Source organism: Trichomycterus rosablanca, chromosome 25, assembly GCF_030014385.1.
Source record: "Trichomycterus rosablanca isolate fTriRos1 chromosome 25, fTriRos1.hap1, whole genome shotgun sequence".
NCBI lineage: Eukaryota > Metazoa > Chordata > Actinopteri > Siluriformes > Trichomycteridae > Trichomycterus > Trichomycterus rosablanca.
The window spans coordinates 7706815-7731941 of NC_086012.1; the positions used below are offsets into that span (position 1 = coordinate 7706815).

General features: G+C 38.6%; 1 protein-coding gene across 3 annotated transcripts in view; it reads right to left on the minus strand.

Moving 5' to 3' along the window:
* Nucleotides 1-25127, minus strand: part of efr3a (EFR3 homolog A (S. cerevisiae)) — a 122955-nt gene that overhangs the window by 58834 nt on the left and 38994 nt on the right. For all 3 annotated transcript variants that reach the window (XM_062987566.1, XM_062987567.1, XM_062987565.1), the window contains exons 7-8: nucleotides 17448-17597; nucleotides 8106-8213 (exon numbers count right to left, since the gene is read on the minus strand). In XM_062987566.1, coding sequence (XP_062843636.1) covers nucleotides 8106-8213; nucleotides 17448-17597 — 258 coding nt within the window. The remainder of the gene's footprint in view (nucleotides 1-8105; nucleotides 8214-17447; nucleotides 17598-25127) is intronic.

Here is a 25127-nt window from a genome sequence, read left to right on the forward strand (position 1 = left end):
AACTACAAAGTGCTTCTATATGGTAAGTGGAGCTGATAAAATGGACAGTGTGTGTAAAAACAAGTTGGTGGTTTTAATGTTATGGTTGATAAGTGTACATGCTGCCATTAAGGCAACCCCTTTTTCCAGAAAAGCAAGGCAGTGCCAAGCTTCATTTCAATACAACATGTGGCTTTGTAGACACAGAGTAACTGGGCTTAACTGGCCTGCCTGTGCATGGCACAAGGGGAGAATAAGACAACAGTGACACTAACTGTAGAGCAGCTGAATTTTTATATCAAGCAGGAATGGGCAAAACTTGTTGCAAACATCAAGTTTGTTTATTTCAACAAAATACATTTAAGTTGGTCAATAAAATCATTGGAAATCTTTTCTTTGTATTTTTTGTTAGTGGAATAAAGGGTGAAGAAAATGAACTAATCAAAGAGTCGTATTTTTATTTTAATGCCCAACATTTTGTATATATTTGTATTCTTTATGCAAAATTATTTGCAGGATGTTGCAGCGATAATAAAATGTGAAACCAAGAGCCGAAGTAAAAAATTCAGTTGCTGGCAGTACAGTTCCTTTCAGCTCACTGGCATGGAAACTAAAGCACAAAAATCATAAAACAATCTGACAAGCCACAGCTTAACTTTTCCACTTACTGTTCTACAGTAGTTCTGCAACTGAGTTTGAAATATGCTTTAGGTACACGTTGTATGCAATAATTCTCAGTAAAACCATTTATGGAGAAAAAAAGCCATAGAAAACTGGACTAATGGTGTAACTGCGTCTGTCTCATGGCGAAACAAGAACTTAACTACCAAGAATCAATGTGACAGCAGGTGCATGATGTATCCGTGAATAGGCAGTCAGGGGACTAAAGTTCAGCTTATATAACCGAGTCCCCTGCTTATTAAAGATGCAGTGACATTACTAATACATGTTTTTGAAAAGTAATGCAATAAAATGTGGTAATGTACCAATACATGTCCATGTTAGATATATACAGAAAAAACAATCTAATTTTAAAAGCAGTATAGAAAAAAGGGCAGTGGCAGCACAGTGGTTAATGTCTAGTTCAAACTACACGTTTTTTGCCCTGATTTTCGCTCACTGTCTGGTCGCCGCTACACTCAGCGTTCGCTCGGGGATCGAAACTCGACGCTCGATCGCTATGTGTGAACTGCTCAACGACTCGATCCGAGCGGCTTACCAATCGCTCATCGAGCGCTCGGCGACTGAAGAAAAATATCTAGCATGTTAAATATCTGGAGCAGTCTGCGACTCAAAACCGTGTAGTGTGAAAGGCGTTGCGAGCAGGTTACGAGTGCAAGCGAGTGCTATGTCGAGCTACAGCCAGGAACGCAGGACATGGGACAGGGGCATAATATAGTTTCTATTAGAATGCATCAGCACACACACAAGCTTTACAGTATTTTGTGATCTTATAAGCCAACCATAATACCCACGCTGCATTACAAAAAATATTTATTTACCTCCAAATCACTACAGAACAGAACAATCTGCTGGTCGCATAGCCAAATTCCCTCGGATTCATTTACTTTTTCGACTTGCTTTTATGATGCACATCAGCACACAAACAACTTTGATCACTCGCATCTTGTTGACATGCATTTTTGTCACTTCTCACGTGTGTTTTCGTGACAAAACGTAGTTTGGGAGACCAGATAGACTCGCCAGTGATTACTCATGGTGATAGATCGTGTAGTGTGTAATCCCCTTTATAAAACAAGACCGGATAGTTCCGGTCCTAAAATCTGATTGGCTGAGCCGCATTCGAAGTCGTAAAAATTCCCGATAAACGCACACCTATGACCACCTCACATCATTCCATATTAATACGCCACTGAAAAGAAAAAGTGAATGTTTGCCCTCATGTTGCCTAGCAACACTGTTAATGAACTACCTGGGGTCGCGGAAGAATGCTTTTTGTAAGTGTTTTTGTAAATAAAAACATTTATAAATTGAACATTGTTGTATTTTATTATATTTTATGTTGACTGCCGTTTTATAAAAGCAATAAGCCACTCGAGACCGTGCGTTACTGCTATGATTTTATCACGGGAAAAGACGTTTTAGAAAAACAACCTTCCCCGTGATAAAATCACAGTAACGCACGGTCTCTCGTGGCTTATTGCTTTAATCGCCAATCAGTCGTGTAGTGTGAAATACACAACAAATTAAAGGACTTCCGATTGCTAGAGATACAGTTGTGTAGTGTAAACTGTACAGCGATCTGACAACTTGGAAAGTCGTGTAGTGTGAACTTGGCATAAGGTACTGAACTAGTAATCAGAAGGTCGTCCTACCACTGCCAAGTTTCCACTGCTGGGCCCCTGAGCAAGGCCCTTAACCCTCAACTGTCCAAAGTGTATTCAGAGATAACTGAATAAATGTGTCTACTACATGTCACAAGTAAATAAGTATTTGTCTACTGGCCTAAGGTTATGTGGTGAAAAAAACTACAAGCAACCACAAAAATGAAAAGTGTGATTTCATTAAAATACAACCAACTACCATTAAATGCATTAAAAGTCATATCTGTACTGACAAAAACGGATCAGGAAAGCCTGATATATTTTAGTCTAATGCAATATCACCTTCAGGGAAAGGTAATGGTAAACCAATTTTAATGGTTCCAATTTTTTGAAATAATTAGCATGTATACAAATATTCTTAATATATAAAATATTAACAAAACATTTGGCAGTTCACCCACGTTAAAGAGTTGTGCCCTGCTGTGCGGCCTGCTCCCGCCGGCAGAGAGGAATCTAAGTCACAATGTGTCCTGTCGTGCTCCTAATATTATCTTCACTTAAAGTGGTAATGCCTGAACACTCTGCCCGCTCTGGTTTTTCGCTGACTTTGAAAGGTCAGTGTTCTTTTGCTTTCTGGGAACTGCCCAGGTGTTTCTGTGTTTAGGGCCTTGCAAGAGAAACACACCGGGGAAGCGGAACACACCAGTTGTAATGTGACGTTTCCTGGGGTGAGACTAGTGCTGGGCGATTTTCATTAATTTCAGTTAATTCGAATTAACGTTTTCACACGATGTTAAAAACAATCACGATTTTACAAGTTTACAAACTTTATATTTTCATTAAAATACCAACATGTCACGAAGCAGAAACAGACCAGATGCTCGAAAGTTAAATATCAAAAGGCCAATCCAAACCAGGATACATTTACATTTTCGGCATTTAGCAGACGCCTTTATCCAAGGCAACTTACAGTACCATGACAGTATACAGTCTGAGCAATTGAGGGTTAAGGGCCTTGCTCAAGGGCCCAACAGCAGCAACCTGGCAGAGGTGGGGCTTGAACCAGGGACCTTTTGATTACTAGTCCAGTACCTTAACCTCTAGGCTACAACTGCCCTACAAAATTAGGCAGAGTCCAAAACCAGAGGATAAACCGACAGGCAGAGAAAACCAAAAGGCGCAGACAAAAACAGTAAACGGAAGACAACAAAAGTCATACACGGTAACGGCTAGATTCATAAATAAGGACCGCAAACACAGACGGCAATAATTCGCAACGAGACAGACAAACAAATGCATTTAAATAAGATTCATGGAATAGAACACAGCTGAACTGAATCAAAACTCCACAGACGGAAGGACCGATCAGGATTGGCTGACCGGGGACATGTGATAGTCATCTAATAGTCCGTGGGAGCATGGGAATTGTAGTCTATATAGTTAGAAGCAGAACGTGCCACCTCCATCCACCCCCAGTCAAAAGAGGACAAAATCAAAGCTGAGCTGACTGTTTACTTGATGCCCCCCAGCGTAGATACTGATACAGACTTAACTGGTAGAAACAGCTTGTGTTCCTTTCAAGAAACCTGTAAAGAACTTTTTGTGGTTTTGCACTTTTCTTCATGTAAGGAGGTTATGCTGCACATTATTTAAAGTGAGAGTTGTTTGTGAGCTATTCTTAAAAAATATATAGCTAATTAAGATTTCAATTTTGTTTTACTTATTGTTAATTATTGTTATATCGTTATTGTTATAAAGTTTGAGTCCCTTGAAAGGACATTTATAGGTGGTACTATTTTTGCACTTCTGCAGTCTTTTAAATTAAAATGCAATGCTTTTTTCAATTGCATTATTAAAAAAATCGCAATCGTAAACGAGAATCAGTAATAAATCCGAAAATAATCGAGATTTAATTTTTTTGCAATATCGCCCAGCCCTAGGTGAGACATGCACAAAAATCCACTTCGTGAGTAGCATGGAGTATAGTGTCCACCCATTAAGGGCCAACATCGGGTGGATTCCCAAATCACCTTCTTTCAGAGAACTTGGTTTGTCACAGGCAGCCAGAGTTGCCTTTGTCATACTGCGGCATTCAGTTCTAATTTTTTGCACTACCCCTTTTTTGTCCACTTTCTCCGTTACAGGTTATGGACACTGTATTTTGTTCGATTATTCCTTTGTTATTTTGTACTTATCAATAAGCCGATTTATTATTTTAAATTCTTCATATTTAGTTTGTGGATTTTTAGCCACAGAAGAATGAAGAATGCCTTTTATCTGTCATATGTACATATACACCAATCAGCCATAACAGCCTCCTTGTTTCTACACTCACTGTCCATTTTATCAGCTCCACTTACCATATAGAAGCACTTTGTAGTTCTACAATTACTGACTGTGTTCCATCTGTTTCTCTGCGTGCTTTGTTACCCCCTTTCATGCTGTTCTTCAATGGTCAGGACCCCCACAGGACCACTACAGAGCAGGTATTATTTGGGTGGTGGATCGTTCTCAGCACTGCAGTGACACTGACATGGTGGTGGTGTGTGTTGTGCTGGTATAAGTGGGTAAGACGCAGCAGCACTGATGGAGTTTTTAAACACCTCACTGTCACTGCTGGACTGAGAATAGTCCACCAACCAAAAACATCCAGCCAACCGCGCCCCATGGGCAGCGTCCTGTGACCACTGATGAAGGTCTAGAAGATGACCAACTCAAACAGCAGCAATAGATGAGCGATCGTCTCTGACCAACCTTGTAGGAGTGTCTAATAGAGTGGACAGTGAGTGGACACGGTATTTAAAAACTCCAGCAGCGCTGCTATGTCTGATCCACTCATATCAGCACAACACACACTAACACACCACCATGTCAGTGTCACTGCAGTACTGAGAATGATCCACCACCTAAATAATACCTGCTCTGTGGTGGTCCTGTGGGGGTCCTGACCATTGAAGAACAGCATGAAAGGGGGCTAACAAAGCATGTAGAGTAACAGATGGACTACAGTTAGTAATTATAGAACTACAAAGTGCTTCTATTTGGTAAGTGGAGCTGATAAAATGGACAGTGAGTGTAGAAACAAGGAGGCTTGCTCAAGAGCTCTACCCACTAGGCTACCACTGTCCCTATCACTGCAGATGGGGTTCTGTGGGGATCTCTCTCTCTCTCTCTCTCTCTCTCTCTCTCTCTCTCATTTTACTCTGAACAATCTGCTTTTATTACAGTTTTACTCCTGACAATTTGCTTTTATTTATTTCTCCTTATTAACCCTTCTGCCTACATTTTCAGTATATTCACCGCAAATCACTGCATTACTGTTTCGAAAGCATTATGTACTTGGAACAAAGTAGCCGACTATTTACAACACATAATCAAAGAGTCAAGGTTTGCAAACATTTTCACTTTTCACTTCTACTACAGTATGTACTACAGTTCTTTAAGTATGTGTCTGGTAGCCAAGGTCGGGATGGTAGGTGGTCAAGGGCGCAATGATGGAACTAAAACTTGATGATACATGATGCAAACCCAATTTGGTAGGCGATAGCAAGTAAAGCTATGTTAAATTGTAACCATTCATATGTTGTAACCACTGCTATTCTTTATATAAATAGTTCACATACTTGTGTTTATATACTACAAAAACTGATTTTGTAGAACTCGTATGATGCAAGATTAGTAAGAGTGACTGCCCAGGCTCGTGAGTGCAAAAAGCTATTCCGAGTGAATAACGAAATATTTACTTGAGTAAATACGCTCTGCACTGCTATTTACCCAATGGGCACCTACACAGACAGATTAGCAATGTCCGCGGGGAGGATGGCTGAACAGTCTAACCATTGGAAGGTGCACTTATCGATATGCCCTCAGTGCCGGTCCCAAGTCCAGATAAAATAAGGAGAGTTGCGTTAGTAGGACATCCAGCATAAAACTGTACCAAGTGAGATACACAGACCAGAATGATTCACTGTGTATCACCTTAAAAATAAATGAATAAATACATAGCCAAGAATATTATTATGAAAATCACTGACACAATCTGACAGGAAGCCGTGGCTGTGTGCTAACACTACTTACCTTCTACTATGGATATACACTGATCAGACATAACATTAAAACCACCTCCTTGTTTCTACACTCACTGCCCATTTTATCAGTTCCACTTACCATATAGAAGCACTTTGTAGTTCTACAATTACTGACTGTAGTCCATTTGTTTCTCTGCATGCTTTGTTAGCCCCCTTTCATGCTGTTCTTCAATGGTCAGGACTCTCCCAGGACCACCACAGAGCAGGTATTATTTGGTGGTGGTATTTAAAAACTCCAGCAGCGCTGCAGTGTCTGATCCACTCATACCAGCACAACACACACTAACACACCACCACCATGTCAGTGTCACTGCAGTGCTGAGAATGATCCACCACCTAAATAATATCTGCTCTGTGGGCGTCCTGTGGGGGTCCTGACCATTGAAAAACAGGGTGAAAGCAGGCTAAAAAAGTATGCAGAGAAACAGATGGACTACAGTCAGTAACTGTAGAACTACAAAGTGCTTCTATATGGTAAGTGGAGCTAATAAAATGGACAGTGAGTGTAGAAAGAAGGAGGTGGTTATAATGTTATGGCTGATCAGTGTATGATTGTTTGTTTGTTTATTAAGATTTTACTGTCATGTTTTACACTTTGGTTACATTCATGACAGGAATGGTAGTTACTCATTACACAAGATTCATCAGTTCACAAGTTTAATGTCAAAAACAGTCCTGGACAATTTAGTATCCCCAATAAACCTCACTTGCATGTCTTTGGACTGTGGGTGGAAACCGGAGCCCCCGGAGGAAATCCACACAGACACGGGGAGAACATGCAAACTCCACACAGAAAGGACACGGACCGCCCCACCTGGGGATTGAACCCAGGACCTTCTTGCTGTGAGGCGACAGTGCAACCCGCTTAGCCACCGTGCCGCCAATATACGATTGTCCACTAATAAACAAATCATTGAGAAAATGATGATACAAATCAAGACTGGCCACAGATTTCAAGCTGTTAGAAGTAGCAACTTTGCTTCCGAACAAATGACTGTATCCTAAAGCTCTACCTCTGTATTCAGTCAAAATCTATGTGGATTCACGCAATCAAGTTGACATGATTTTGCCAAATTTGATAAACAGAGACATATTTATAAATTCCTGGCTACTAGAAAACTGATTACAAAGTAAAGCAAACATATAAATATAATAATAATACAAACAAAGATTGATATATTAATACCACCATGGCAGTGGCAGTTAAGGTACTGACATTGGCAGTTAAGGTATTGAACTACACCACTGCCAGTTGCCACTGTAAACTTGTACAATCAGAGCATCTGAGCAAGGCCCTTAACCCTCAACTGTATTCAGTCATAATTGTAAGTCGCTTTGTAATGTAAATCTAAATTAGGTACACCTATCTAATACATACATTCATTGAAGCTACATCCACCATAAAAAGGAGATTTGTTGTATATAATTACTGACTGACATCCATCCACACACTACCATGTTATTACCATGTTAGTTTCACTACAGAGCTGAGACCCAAACATCTGGTCAGTGGTGGTAATATAGGGGTCCCTTGATCAATAAAAAGGAAAACAGGGTGGTGGCAAAGTACACAGAGAAACAAATAGGCTACAGTCAGTATTTGTATACTTACAAAATTCATCTGTATTGCAGGTGTAGCTTATATAATATTCAATAAATGTACAGACGAAATAGTCGTACATAATAAAGTGCTCAGCGAGTGTAAATCCCACAATGCACATGTGGTAGAGTGAACTATGGTAATCGTACTTACACTAGTACTGGTCGCACGGCGTTGTTCATGTTGCCAAATGCAGCACGGTTAAGCAGCTCCCGGAAACAGCTCTCAGCCAGAGATGCAGGGTTCTCCTCTCCAGCACCCCTAGGTAAGTAATGGGACAGGAAAAGTTGGTAAATATTTGTGTCCAGTGAATATATAACACAATACATATGTATAATAAAGAGCTGCAAAAGTCTTTTTAAAGTAATTTGAAAAAATCAACTTTTTAGCATTTTATGTAGATCTAGCTCACAGTCTGCTTTCCACTTCATCCCAAAACTGCTTTAATATAGGGTTTTGGTTTGGCGTTACAGTGGGATGTGTGTTCATTCAGCGCAAAGCAAAGAGCATTTGAAAGGTCAGACTGTTTGTTCAATGCCGTTGAGGTCAGGCTCAATATACCACAATTTTTTTTTTTTTAAATGGCATAAACATGCTCTAATTCTTGTTCCTTTACACACATGCGCACACACCTTTCATGGATCGATGAAGAACTGGCTGTGGAATACACAATGCATTTAGGGTCAAACTGCCAGCCTATATTTAGCATACGGTCCCTGGAGATAGGTAACATCAATATAAAAAACAGCACTAAATAGTTTTAATTCAGTGGTTAGGATACTCGACTAGTACAGTGGTGTTAAAAAAAATAGCAGTCCAACATCATTAACCTGATAAATCACTGTTTTTAGTAGAAATGCTATTTCTACATAGCAAAAAATTTACTTAAAAGTGTAGTAGAGTAATGAAAACAAAACAAACCCAACAATTAGGACTGAGTAATCAAAGCATTGATTAAAAGGGGCTTGTTCAAAATAATAGCAGTGAGGAGTTCAATTGGTGAAGTCATTCATTCTGCAGAAGAACGGGTGTCAAATCTGGCCCTTATTTGAGGTGGGAGGGCAGCAAATGTTGCACATGTAGCGCATTTCCTTCTGAAATACTGGATAAAATGGGTTGTTCCAGACATTGTTCTGATGAACAGCGTACTTTGATTAAAAAGTTGATTGTAGAGGGAAAAACATACAGAGAAGTGCAGCAAATTCTAGGCTGCTCAGCTAAAATGATCTCAAATGCCTTGAAGTGACAACCAAAACCTGAAAGATGCGGAAGGAAGCGTGGAACTACTGTTCGAATGGATCGAAGAATAGTTAAAATGGCAAATACTCAGCCAATGATCACCTCCAGAAAGATCAAGGAACATCTGAAGTTACCAGTGAGTACAGAAGATAATTAAGTGAAGCCAATTTACCAGCAAGAACTCCTTGCAAAGTTCCGTTGTTAAGAAAAAGACGTTTCCTGAATGGGTTAAAATTTGACAAGGAACACACTGACTGGTCCAAAGAGAAATGGCTCAACATTTTGTGGACTGGTGAAAGCAAAATTGTTTTTTTTGGGTCTAGTGGCCGTAGACAGTATGTCAGACGTCCCCTGAGCACTGAATTCAAGCCAAAGTTCACTGTGAAGACAGTAAAGCACGGTGGTACAAAATGATGATATGGGGATGTTTTTCATACCATGGTGTTACGCCTATTTATCGCATACGAGGGATCATGGATCAGTTTAAATACATCAGAATACTTGAGCAGATCATGTTGCCCTATGTTGTCCTTAAAATGGGTGTTTCAACATGACAATGACCCAAAACATCTTGGTTACCGACAAACAAGATTGAAGTAATAGAGTGGCCAACCCAATCCCCTGACTTCAATCCCATAGAGAACTTGTGGGCTGAAATCTGAAACGTGTTTTTTTGAGGCAAAACCCAAAAATGCAGAAGAACTGTGGAATGTAGTCTAATCATCCTGGACTGGATACCTGTTCAGTGGTGCCAGAAGTTGGTCGACTCCATGCAACACAGATCTCGGAAACAATTGTTATGCCACTAAATATTAGTTCAGTAATTTAAAGTAAAGTGAAACCTCAAACATTTTTTTCAGTTTATACATATATTTTTTTGAGTTTTTAAAGAAAAATGCTGGCACTGCTATTTTTTGAGCAGCCTAATATTCATTTTTCTTAACTTTCTGTAAAGGATTAACACAAACTGGCTACATTTTGTTAATGCTTTGATTTAGAATTGAAAGTGTAGTATTTTCAGTGCATTTGCATTTATGGAAAAAAAAAAAGTTATAATGATTTTGCGCTTTATTCACTTTTTTAAAATCACTGCTATTTTTTGAACACACTGTAATTAGAAAATTGCCAGTTCAAGCAAAGTTTTTACCAAGTTGGGCCTGTTAGCCCTAGATTGCTTGCCTTGGATTTAATCTTTAGGTGTACAATGTAAATAGAGAAACCCATCCACTGCTCCACCAAGAATTTGCCCTTGCAATAATCATCATAACAAAAATTACAGCTCGAAAGCTTTTCCTATATGATTAACGAGACTGGGGAACATATGGCATAGGATATGTTTAAAGTAATAAAACTCAATAAGACTTAGATGCATCAGATTCACTTGTGGACTCTCATTTCCAGCTCATCCCATAGGTTTTCTATAGAGTTAGGGTCAGGACAGATGTTCAAAACAAAGAAATTTGACCGGCCTTATTAGTGACCAACCCTAATCAATAAAATATTTAACTAGGGCATATGGATTTTTTTTTGGCTGCTTCCATATTCAGCGAATCATTTTGGTTTGCATACCTTATCCTGACACAAGCCTGCTTATTTTAGTCCGTTCTTACGACTGGCACCCAGAGCTCATTGACAAGTGCACCTCCCAATGACTAGTGTGCTCGCCCTTCACCCAATCCATAGCCAATCATGTCTGTGTGGACACCAATCCAGCCTAAAGCACTGCTGAGGTTCAAACCCCAGATCTCAGTGGTAGTGGACTAGCATATTTTACTGCTGCACCACAGTGACAATATATCTTTACATATTAGTGCCAATTAGATCCCTTTATGCTATGGAGGTGGATGCCCAACCAGTCACCCTGCCTTGAACATGGCCAATTGTATTTGTTAAGCAACTGTGCCACTCATGTGTCGTTTTTGCTCAGCACACTTGTCAAAGAAAGCTACTTCATGCTTTACTGAGGGTCTAATTTTGTTATTCATGGTTCAACTATGCGCTGACTGTTCCCAGAGCTTTGTTTAACAGTAATACACAATCCTTCTGAGATAAAAGACTGGAAACTTTTTTTTCTTTTTTTTTTCTTGCTTCCTCGCTGTAGGTGGTTCTACATAGATGCTCAGATATTGGCAAGTTTAGCTAAAGTTAGCTTATTGACTAATGTGGGAGGGTGACTCAGTGGTTAAAATGCTAGGCTACTGATTAAAAGGCTGAGGGTTTAAATCCCACCACGATTAGAATGTATTTGTCTTACTTGTAGGCATTTCCCATATTAATACATTGAAATATTAATTACACTGTAATATCAAAAAAGACTGTAAAGTGTCAAGCAGGGTAGGAACTGAAGTAAGGGCTGTATCAACCTTAAATTAAAACTAATTTAGTTTTTATAATATTCCTATATAACACCCATGAAGAGTTTTAGGAGGTCCTACAACCTGACATAACATTTCTGTAAAAAATGCTTTTAAGGACCCCCTCAATGTTAGAGGCACCTGTCCCCAGCCTACTTGAGCTATGGTGTTTTCACACCTCTGATGCAGTTGTAGTCATTTTTTTTGAAGAAATAAAACAAATGCTTAACAACTTTTTCTAAAAGTAAAATGCTTCACATTTAAATAAAAATAAATAAAAATAAATACAACTGATAAAAGTAAAACTATATATGATGGCAAATGAAGACAAACAGTACATAATTAAATTTAAAATTGTAAAAAAAAAAAAAATAATTTAATTTTCATCAACTGCTTTATCCTGGTCAGGGTCGTGGCAGGTCCTGTTTTACCAGGAAACACTGGGCACACGGCAGGAATACCTTCGACAGAGTGCCAATCTATTGCACAGCTTTGGCCACCCTCAGACATTGCTAATCATGTCTGTATAGACACGTGGCCAGCCGATCTCTGCCTGAATCTTAATGGTAATAGTAATGGTAATTACTAATAGTAATGGTAATGGTAATAATCCTATTACCATTAAGATTCAGGCAGAGATCGGCTGGCCACGTGTCTATACAGACATGATTAGCAATGTCTGAGGGTGGCCAAAGCTGTGTAAGGTTTTCTTTATTTTAAACATAATGTTACTGTACATGCAGAAAAAAATAGTATTTATTTGCAGTAGAGGCTGTGCAGGGTATTTTTTACTTCAAAGACAAACAAAGGTGCCCAAATTTTGTACAACTGTAATCAGTGAGTGGCTTGTTGTCTACTGTAACAAGGGCTTGCAAATGGGTTCAATGCAAATGCAAGTTTATTATAGATGTCAGGCAAACAAAACTCAAAGTCAAATTACAAACAGGGTCGGTCGATCTACAAACAGGCTGTGGTAAGCAAGATACAAAACAAAGTTAAAAACACAAAAACAGGTCGTGATCAAAGCTATCGGTCGGATAAAGCACTCAGTACAGGCTATGGAAAACGCTGATACCTTGCCCTGGTCTGTGGAAACAACAGGCTTAGGTACATGAACAGAAACAAGACACAAGTGAAACTCATTAACGTAATGGGAGAACTAAAACAGGTGCAAAGATAAGAATGAGTGGAAAGAACTAAAAACAGAACAAAAATTAACCTAAATTGGTGGAAAACACAAAAACAGGGCAGAGACCAGTGTGAGGTATTAACAGCCACAAGAAGTCTAAGTTCCAGTCTAGACCTGTGTGGCATCATGGAGCAGCATATTGTGTGTGTTCTGCAGAGCTACAGGGTCCTGGCAACCTAGGTTCAAACCTAGCCTCTAGTTACTCTTTGTTAGGTTAGTCACGTTCTCAAGATATTTTGGTTTTCTCTTAATTTCCAAGAAACAGCAAAGGTGGATTAGCTACTCTAAACTGACCTTATGGGTAAGCTCGGGTTAATGCCAGAATGCCATGTTCAGGGTGTGTTCCACCCTTACGCCCTGTGTTTCGGATGGACCAGTGGTTAAAATAATGCAATACTTATTTGTCATTTTTCATCTGTCCAAAATTTTGAAAACTTTTCACCAAATAGACTCAATTTTAAAAGGGCATTTTAATATTTTTTCCAAGATAATTGTTATGTTAAATTAAAAACTGATCATAAAAAAACTATCAGCAAACTAATAAACATTCTGTCTTTTAAAGATTTGGATACTGTTACTTATGCTTGTATCTCCTCTCAAATGAACTATTGTACAACCCCAAATCAGAAAAAGTTGGGACAGTATAAAAAATGCAAATAAAATGAAAATGCAGTGTTTCTTACATTTACTTTGACTTTTATTTGATTGCAAACAATGTGAACCTGAAATATTTCATGTTTTGTCTGCTCAACTTCATTTCATTTGTTAATATGCCTCCATTCCTGCATTTCAGGCCTGCAACACATTCCAAAAAAAGTTGGGATGGGGCAATTTAAGGCTAGTAATGAGGTGATAAAACTAAATAATGATGTGATTCCAAACAGGAGATGACAACAGGTGATTGTAATCATTGTTTGGTACAAAAGCAGCATCCAGGAAAGGGCGGGTCTTTCATGAGCAAAGATGATCTCCAGTTTGTCAACAAATGCGTGAGAAAATTATTGAAATGCTTAAAAACAATGTACCTCAAAGAAAGATTAGAAGGGATTTGCATATTTCTCCCTCTATAGTGCATAATATCATTAAACGATGCAAGGTATTGGGAGGAATTTCAGTGCGTAAAGGCCAAGGGCGCAAGATTAAGCTAAACGCCCGTGATCTTCGATCCCTCAGACGGCACTGCATCAAGAACCGCTACTCAACAATAGCTGATATAACCACATGGACAAGGGATTACTTTGGAAAACTTTTGTCAAGCACTACAATACAGAGTTACATGCACAAATGCCACTTCATACTTTACTGAATATGAAAAGAACCTTCCAGACTGTTATCAGCAACAAGTTCAAAAGCCAGGGTCTGTCATGGTATGGGGCTGTGTCAGTGCCCTTGGCAAAGGTCATTTACACTTCTGTGATGGCAGCATTAATGCAGAAAAGTACACTGAGATCTTAAAGCAACATATGCTGCATTGAAGACATCATTTGTTCCAGGGATGTCCATGCATTTTTCAACAAGACAATGCAAAACCACATGCTGCACACATTACATAGGCATGGCTATGGAAGAAGAGGGTACGGGTACTTGACTGGCCTGCCTGCAGTCCTGACCTGTCCCCAATAGAGAATTTTGAAACGAAAAATTCGACAACGACGACCCCGTACTGTTGCACATCTTAAGACGTGTTTGCAGGAAGAAGCTTTTAATGGGACAAAATAAAAGCTGAAACACTAAATCGCTTGGTCTCCTCTGTGCCAAAACGACTTTTAAGTGTGGTGAAAATTTATTTTATTTTAGGTCATTGATTTGTTTTATCATTGTTCTGATTTTATGGTACAGCGCCTTGGACGACACTTAAGGTTTTTGAAGGCGCTTTATAAATAAACTTGACAACATGGTATGTAAAAGCAGGATATGCATGCAGGCGTATAGATGTCATATAGTGTGATATGACTCATTATAACCTTGCAAGATAAAGAACATGAAAGATTTTGCATGTGTGTGTGTAGTTGTGCAAATTGTGTATGATATACACTTACTGGCCACATTATTAGAAACACCTGCTATTTCATGTAATTATCCAAGGTGACATCAATCTAAATAACACCTCTATACAAACACGCATCAAACCTTGACACATGTGGGCAACAACAGCAAAGCACCTTACTGAGTTTCACTTCTGTCAGATAAGAACATGATGTTGATGCCAGATTTTGACTATACCATCTGTATGTTGCAGAAGACCTTGAGATTTATCAAACCAGGCAGTGTTTTTCCTATTTTAAGCAGTCCAGTTTCAGAGACGCTGAACTCTTATATTCCTGTTTTTAACTTGCAGAAGTGGAACTCTGGTATTTCGCTGATGTACAAATATAATTTGCTAATTCTTATTAACCTTTATTTAGCTGACAAAAGCTAAAAAAAATATTTACAGTGTTTTTACAGAACCACTTAACTGTACTTTGTAAATATACACAAATTTAGAATTTGATGCCACCAACACACTCAAAAAAACTGTGTTTCATTACCTTTCCTATTAATTACACTTTTGGACAAGCGGATGCTAACTTGTTTTTTTTTTACTAAACACTGTTTGTCCAATTCTATTTATGACAGCACATTTTTAATAGGATACAGGTCTGGACTGCAGGCAGGTCAGTCAACTCTGGGTGTGTTCGAAAACCCAGTGCGCTGCCTTGCTGTCTTACTGCCTATATAGACAGCTGTAGTAGAGAGGATTCTAATAAGTCATTGACTTATAAGGCAGGTTATTCGAACGCACTACTTAGACAGTGATTCCATCAGTTTACTAAGCTAACACAGTTAGCCTCATGCCATTCAAATCAATGGGATAGGGTGGCACATTGCGCTAGCAAGTCAACAAACATCTCCCTCTGTGTACCGAAAACGGTTACATTTGCTGACAAGCCCGAATTTGCAAATAAATTACACTTGTGAAAGTTTACACAAATTAAAAATCAATAATAATGTATTTAAGTTTGAAAATAACTCCGGTTTCTCCGCAAAGTCCACCATATTTTTTATTTTTCTGTGAGAAAAAATGTGCCACACTGAATGCTGGGATTGCCTTCACCGTTAAGGAAGCATCGAATGCTTCCTCGTTCTTCAGTCAAAATACTGTTCAGATTTAAAGTGCCTTAGTAGACAGCATTTTAAGGCATTTAGGAATTCGAACAGCTTCTCGGAAGCACGTGTAGGATGAGGTAATTGTTGTCTATGTATAGAGCTCACTAGGTTTTCGAACACACCCTCTGTGTCTTTAGGGCCAAACTGTTATAGCACGTGCTGGCTGAAATAACCATGGACTTCATAGAAAAAGATGATACCTTTATGGCAGTATATTGTATGCCCTCTCTAAAATTCCAAAATCAGGCATAGGTACCTTCACACACAGACAAGGCACCCATTCTGTGCGTTCAGGAGAACCAAACTCTTTCAAAAATAGGATTTATTACTCATTTGCCATTTTAGTGTTTAACATTATGCATTCTTAGATGTCTTTTCTCCTCCTCACGGTTCAAATGTGTGGTTATATAAGTGAATGTAGCATTCTGTGGCTTCTCTGACCTTATCAATAGGTGCAAATATGAAAAATCAAAGCTCAACAAATTTAAACTTAATGTAAAGGTTTGTCTGCAAATTGTATCATCAGTCTCATACAGCTGTCACAAATCAATACTCCATGCTGTCATGGAGTAAAAGTAGGTTTTTATTTTGGTCAGCTGTTCATTGCTGCTTTCTTGGGTAAGGATTTAGTATACAGGTCTGTCATTAGCAACTAATGAATTTAAAAGTGCTCAGCCCAGAACCAAACATTCTATAATCACCTTGTGTTTTTTGCTAATGGTGCTTTAAAACAAAATAACAGAAGCCAAATTTTGTTTGTTTATTTTGTCTATTTTGTCTTTTATTTATTTTTTTGATTTCCTTTAGGATCAATACAGTATCTATCTTTCTAAGACAGAACTCAGCTTAGTGTTTTTGGTCAGCCTAAATGTATTAGCTCAGCGGTCCCCAACCTTTTTTGCACCATGGACCGATTTCATATAAGATATAATTTCACAGACCGGCAGGTGCGGAAGGATTCAAAACAAAATAACTATAGGATGGAAAATCAGTGTGAATCCTGAGCTTTTTTCGCTGCAACGAGACGCTGCTCCCACCTAGTGGTGATTGGAGACAATAACACCTGAAGAGTATTGGAAATGTAATTGCTCTTGTAGCAATCTCTAATTATTTATTCTTTTTGTGCGACTCGGTAATAAATGACCCACGGCCCAGTACCGGTCCGCTACCCTGTGGTTGGGGACCACTGTATTAGCTGATGTTTAAAGCATTACAAACCAGTTTTACAAAACATAAGAGTGGTCAAAAAAAAACAACCCATATCTATTGAACTGACTTTTTTATAACCTATGACAAAAATTAAGCACTAGACGTTTTGTCCATAGAAGAACAACAAACTTAAGTTAGGTAAAATACAAAATAATGTAGTCATTACTACACTGTTCATAATTATAAATACGATGTAAACGGTATTAGAGCCAATCATATTAGCCACAAATCAAATAGTTACCTGTTCCTCAGAATCATTGTTGTATGACATCACAAAGCATGTACACTTTTTTAACATTTTAAGTTTGGCTTTGGTTGTGTGTGTGTGTGTGTGTGTGTGTGTGTGTGTGCGCCCACCTGTCTGAGTCTTCATTGTCCTGCATGTTAAAGAGCATGGAGGGAATGAGTTTGTCCATGTGCTGAGGTTCCCAGATGATTGCCTGCAATTCATCATTCACAGTCTTTCTCACAACTCCCTGCAGTCCTTTGATTCCAGCTACTCGGATCCTACACACACACACACACACACACATACATACAGCGTGACACACAAGTTTTAGATTCATTTTATTCTTACTTACATTTGATTTTCATTTTTACCACCGCTTCATACTGTTCAGGGTCACGGTGGGTCCAGTTTCCCCAGAATCACTGGGTACAATGAAGTAACACACCCCAGACAGGATCTCCTTTCCTTTTTTTTAATAATAGCCAATTATGTCTTTATGTCCCATAGCACCACTGGGGATTCGATCCCGCATCCCAGCAGCAGTGAGTTAGCGAAGTCTACTACTGCTACCAACCAAACATCTCAAACAAAAGTGTAATAATACAACTATTAGTAATATTAATAAATATAATAATAACAACAACCAGCAGGTATTTGCTTACATGGCAGATTATGGCTATAATTTACAATGAATAAATATAATTAATATAACTTTGTATGCATTTTCTCAATTTTTCTTGCGTTATGCTTCCTCTCTACTGATGCTGACCCCCGCCCCGATTGAGGACAGCAAACTGATACAGGCTCCCTCCGAAACGTGTGCTGTAGATGACTGCATCTTTTCACCTGTACAAGTCGAGTTCATATGCGAATCAGCCTTGTGCACGGAGAGCCACACCCTGATCAGCATTATTCCTCGACTCTGTGCAGACACCATCAATCGGCCAGCAGAGGTCATAATTGCATCAGTTATGAGGTCCCCATCCGGCATTTCCCTTCCCTGGATGAACAACAGCCAAACATTGTTCATATAGCCGGCCAGCCCACCCAGATGGCAGAGCTGAGATTCGATACGATGTATTAAAAATCCCAGCTCTGGTGTGCTAGCGTATCTTACCGCTGCGCCACCTGAGCGGCTATAATTAATATAACTTTTAAAGACAACTCAGGGCAAATAAAAAAAATATTCTATGTATGTGACTCATTCACAGTGACTGCGTGTAATAAAGCTGTTGGTTTTCATGCCGGTAGTGAAATGGCAGTGACTGCGCCATTAAAATCAGAGTTCAGAAGTTTAACTCTATTTGGCTTAAGAGTAAAGTAATTGTTCCACACATTGTGCACCACAGCTGGTAGCCGGAGGGACCTGAGGGCCTGGGTTCAAACACCACATCCGATCAATATCCATTGGTTCACTCACAGTTGGTTTTGATTTGAAAGAAGCAAAACAAAGATGCTAAAAAACATTTGCTTTCTTTTAAACATAAATGAGTTCAGGAATGTGTATCATATTGTAAAAGTGCACAGTGATTAAAACTCTGTGAAGTGTCATACACTGATCAGCCATAACATTAAAACCACCTCCTTGTTTCTACACTCACTGTCCATTTTATCAGCTCGACTTACCATATAAAAGCACTTTGTAGTTCTACAATTACTGACTGTAGTCCATCTGTTTCTCTACATTCATTTTATAGCCTGCTTTCACCCTGTTCTTCAATGGTCAGGACCACCACAGAGCAGGTATTATTTAGGTGGTGGATCATTCTCAGCACTGCAGTGACACTGACATGGTGGTGGTGTGTTAGTGTGTGTTGTGCTGGTATGAGTGGATCAGACACAGCAGCGCTGCTGGAGTTTTAAAATGTCATGTCCACTCACTGTCCACTCTATTAGACACTCCTACTTAGTTGGTCCACCTTGTAGATGTAAAGTCAGAGACGATCGCTCATCTATTGCTGCTGTTGGAGTTGGTCATCTTCTAGACCTTTATCAGTGCTCACAGGACGCCACGGGGCGCTGTTGGCTGGATATTTTTGGTTGGTGGACTATTCACAGTCCAGCAGTGACAGTGAGGTGTTTAAAAACTCCAGCAGCGCTGCTGTGTCTGATCCACTCATACCAGCACAACAAACACTAACACACCACCACCATGTCAGTGTCACTGCAGTGCTGAGAATGATCCACCACCTAAATAATATCTACTCTGTAGTGGTCCTGGGAGAGTCCTGACCATTGAAGAACAGCAGGAAAGCATGCAGAGAAACAGATGGACTACAGTCAGTAATTGTAGAACTACAAAGTACTTCTATATGGTAAGTGGAGCTGATAAAATGGACAGTGAGTATAGAAACAAGGAGGTGGTTTTGATGTTATGGCTGATCAGTGTATATCCCAATCAGTGATCTTTGACTTGTAGCCACTGGTTTACATGTGTTAACATATGCAAAGACAATGTAGTCATTACCAACCTGTATATTTGTGTTTATTCCAGAGTAGAAAAAAGTTACATTGTGTTATTTTAATGCATATTATCTTGTCTCATTTATGGCTGTATTTATTTATTACCAATTGCACTATTAAATAGTGCACATCACAAGAAGTAGACACAATATAGAAGTATATTATTTGGGTTTTTTTGGCAAGTATTTAAATAAATCTAATTTTTGGTTACAGAATTGATAATACAGTGGTACCTTGTAATTCAACGTCCCCTAAACTCAAAATCTTTGAAACTCCACGCCCTTCGTCAAGAAATTTGTACCCTTAAATTCAACGTTTCCCTTAAACTTAACGTGTTCAGTTTTGTTTTGTTTTTAAATGTATTTATTTCATTTCAAATTAACAATGAACAGTGTGTTTAGCTGGATTTTCCTCACTTTCACTTTGAAACTTGTGTTACAGCTCGGGGTTCTGAGAAATTGTAAGAATCAGCTTTTTATTTCAGTGTTTTATATGTTTTATTTCAGTGTTTTTATATTGTATTTGTGTTATTTAAATAAATCTAATTTTTGGTTACAGAATTGATAATACAGTGGTACCTTGTAACTCAACGTCCCCTAAACTCAAAATCTTTGAAACTCAACCCCCTTCGTTGAGAAATTTGTACCCTTAAATTCAACGTTTCCCTTAAACTTAACGTGTTCAGGTGTTTTTTTTTTAATGTATTTATTTCATTTCAAATTAACAATGAACAGTGTGTTTAGCTGGATTTTCCTCACCGTTTCACTTTGAAACTTGTAATACAGCTCGGGGTTCTGAGAAATTGTAAGAATCAGCTTTTTATTTCAGTGTTTACATATTATATTTGTGTTATTTTTAGTGTATAAGTGTCAAAAACAACCCCATTATTTTACATAAGCCTAAAATAAAGTTCACGGGACCATGGAACACATTCACAGGTTTCCTGTACATCCTTACGGGAAAAAATACCTTGAAATTCAACGCATTTTAAATGCAATGCCACACCCAGAACCAATTGACGTTGAGTTTCAAGGTACCACTGTATAATATTTTCATATGGGCTTGTTAAGTCTGACGTCACACGTGACGTTCGGACCATTTCCGGGTCCAAACGCAAACAACTATGATATGATAAGATAAGATAAGGCTGAACCTCTGAACCTTTTTATATATATTGTAAAAGCAATATTGCACTAATTGTAATTTTCTATGTTTATTGTCATAAATATTTCCTGTTTGGTTAAATAATACTTATTTGAAGTGGAGACTTGGTATTTTAACTATTGATAATTTTTCCTGGTAATCAATGTATGCTGTTATTCATTAGTCCTCTTTGGTTAGCCCTTAAGAGGGCAGAATTGTATTGGCTCTATATACGGAAAATATATATAAAATATACGGAAAGAAAGAGGACGCGGAGCAATAGATTTTTTACCGTAGTTTTGTTTGTTATACGCCAATTGCGAACATATTGAGTTTTTATTTTGTTTTTATAAGAAACTTGGATTAATGGATAAGCCAATTTAAGAAGAAAGTTAAAATAAATAATGTTTGTGGAAAACTTATGGAACTCTGTGTCGCTGTCATTGGAAATTGGGTTTACAAACACGAGTCATAAACTTCTAGTCCTTCTCAATAGCGATCTGGACGAGAAAAGGTCTTTTATATATATATAGACAAGATGTGCAGTACACTAGTTCATGTCATTATTTAATTTCATGTCAACTCATCAAGAGGTAAGCGGTCATATTTTTAATTCATTACATGAAAACTGACATTTCTGACTCTTTGGTTTTACTTTTAATCAATATAGCTTATAGCTTATAAAAATAAAAAATCCAGGATATCACATGTAAATTATATGAACATATTACATGTAAATTAAAAACAGCTTGAAACACGTGTAATGAATATACAATTTGACAGTTTACATTAAATTATGAACAAAAATATTACTTCATGATATCAAGAAAAGCGGTAGAAAGACAGTTGGGTAGTTTTTTTCCGACTCGGACACAGCACTGTGGTATATTGAAAATACGAGGGGTCTCAGCCAACTTGGACCCGGATGTGACGTTTCATAAGGTCGACACGTCACGACTTAACAAGCGGATACAGTAGAAGTCATAAGGTAACATAAACCATAGACAAATTCATTTAAACACTCAATTTTTGACAATTCATAACATTTAATCCTATCCTACTCTATTTTTAAAATGTGAAATGTCAGAATAATACTGGAAACAATAATTTATTTAACCTTTCTCTTTATTTTTGTTTAATTACATTTTAGTCCCTGCTGCAGCAAAACACCCCCATAATGTGATGTTGCCACCCCCTGTGCTTCACTGTTCGGGTGGTATTCTTTGGCTTGAAAGCCTCCCTCTTTTTCATCCATACATAATGATGGTCATTATTGTCAAACAGATCCAATTTAGCTTCATCTGACCAGAGGAGGTTTATCCAAAAAGTCTAATTGTCCATATGCAATTGCAAACTGTAACTGGGCTGTTTATGTCTGTTTTGGAGCAATGGGTTCTTCCTTGCTGAGCGGCCTTTCAGGTCATGCCAAAGAACATGTTTTACTATTGATATAGATGCTTTTCTACCATTTTCCTCCAGCTTCTTTACAAGGTCGTTTGCTGTTTTTCTTGGATTGATTGATTGTTCACCATAGTATGTTTGAGAAAGAATGCTTCTTCCCAAACAGTATGATAGCTGTGCGGTCTCATGATGTTTAAACTTGCATATTATTGTTGTTAACAGATGGATGTGGTACCTTCAAGCGTTTGGAAATTACTCCCAAGCATGAACCAGACTTGTGGAGGTTTAAAATTCTATTTTTATTATTGGCTGATTTCTTTTGATTTTCCTGTGATGTCAAGAAAAGCGGCAAGTAGGCCTTGAAGCTATGCCTTATATTACTGCCACAGGTACACCTCTTACACTTGGTACCTTGTAACTCAACGTCCCCTAAACTCAAAATCTTTGAAACTCAGCGCCCTTCGTCGAGAAATGTGTACCCTTAAACTCAACGTTTCCCTTAAACTTAATGTGTTCGGGTTTTTTATTTATTTATTCATTTATTTATTTAATTTCAAATTAACAATGAACAGTCACTTTGTTTAGCGCTCGGTTTGAGCGGTGCGGTAATACATCATCAAAGTGCGAATATGAGACGAAACTGCATTTGTGTGGAATAATCGTCAGATTCACAATGAAAACATCCACATGTATCTGTGTTTAGCTGGATGTTTCTCACTGCTTTACTTTAAAACTTGTGTTACAGCTCAGGGTGCTGAGAAGTTGTGAGAATCAGCTTTTTATTTCAGTGTTTTTATATTAAACCTGTGTTATTTTCAGTGTATAAGTGTCAAAAACTACCCCATTATTTTACATATGCCTTAAATACAATGGTACCTTGAACCTCAACTTCAATTGGTTCTGTGACTGGTGTTGAGTTTAAAAGGCATTGAGTTTCAAGGTATTTTTACCCATAAGGATGTATGGGAAACCTGTTAATGCGTTCCATGGTCCCATAGAACTGCATAGATTTTAGGCTAAAATTTTTTTTTTTTTCTATTTTTCCCCACTTTTCCCCCAATTTTCTCCCCTAATCTAGTCGTGTCCAATTACCCTGATTGCGTCCTCTATACTGATTCGACCCTTCACCGCTGACTGAGAACGCCTCTCAACTGACATACGTCCCCTCCGGCATGTACAGTCAGTACAGACTGCATTTTTCACCTGCACGAGTCGAGTTCATACACCGACGGGCACTGTGTATGGAGGGCAACACCCCCATCAGCATTATTCCTCAGCCCTGTGCAGGCGCCATCAGTCAGCCAGCAGGGGCCACAGTTGCACCAGTTATGAGGACCTATGATCTGACTTTTTTACCCTCTAACCCAGGGGTGTCAAACTCACGGCCCGCGGGCCAGATCCGGCCCGCCACGTCATTTTATGTGGCCCGCGAGAGCTTAAACAACTGTATGATTATTGTGATGGTTCGAGTCGTTACAGAGACGCACTTATAATTTAATGGGACTCCTGCGGCTTTAAAATCGGCAACTGTAGTCATCGTAGTCATGGCAACTAACTTTGACCTTCGCTGGGAAGCCATGTGACTTTTACGGCAAAAGAACATGGGGTAGCATAGTCAGTAACGTAAACAATAATAAATAAATACAAATAATTATCTTGCAGTATAATACAGAAGCATCGTCTGTAAGTAGTGGCGTTTATATTCTCAGTTATTTGTAAATGTTTGTATATCACAGCGTTTTAGTTACAAATTTACCGTAATTAAATACAATCGTTACCGTTACTATAGCAATTAGTATCTTTACACAAAATGCTAACTCGTTACCTCTATTTTACGTTTGGGTAAATCTCATATTGTACCAGATGTAACACTTGACTACAGCTGTGTGCTTTTACTGTATTAAGTTCTTTATTGTTTTTATTGTTTGTATTTTTACTTTATTTTGATGCACACAGTGTATCACACAGCTGGAAGCAAATAAACCGACTGTATTCTGAAGAGAGCTGTCTGTCTGTCTGTCTGTCTAGCTGAGCAAGGGGGATAAACTATTAGTGAGGGCAGAATGATTGTCTTAAAATACTCTGTAAAATCCTAAACAAACTGCATCTCTCAAAATGCATGCTGATGCTGTGACCTGCAAAGTGACACATCCCGCCAGTAGATGATGTTAAGAAATATTTACACATAATCCCAAAATGTACAAGAAGATAAGTAAGAAAATTAAGCAGAAGGAGGAAATGTAATGAAAATGAAAACAAGTTTGTGCTTCAGGAAGAGAAACAGGTGCGTCTCTTGTGTTATGAGGCCGTGTCTGTGGTAAAGGAGGACAATATAAATGCAGAATTTAGCCTCCAAGAAAAACAACAGACTGCAATCACAGCAGGAAACGTTACAATCGGCCCTTTGAGGGCCATCATAATGCTGATGTGGCCCTCGGTGAAAATGAGTTTGACACCCCCGCTCTAACCCTATGAACAACAGCCAATCGTTGTTCATGCAGCCACCCAGCCCAGTCGGAAGGCAGAGCTGAGATTCGATACGATGTATTCAAAACCCCAACTCTGGTGCGCTAGCGTACTTTACCGCTGCGCCACCTGAGCGGCCCGATGGGAAGTTTAAGGGAAACGTTGAGTTTTTAGGGGTACAAATTTCTCTATGAAGGGCATTGAGTTTCAAAGATTTTGAGTTTAGGGGACATTGAGTTACAAGGTACCACTGTACATGCAAGTCCTAGGGACCATGGAAGGCATTAACAGATTTCCCATACATCCTTATGGGAAAAATACCTCGAAACTCAACA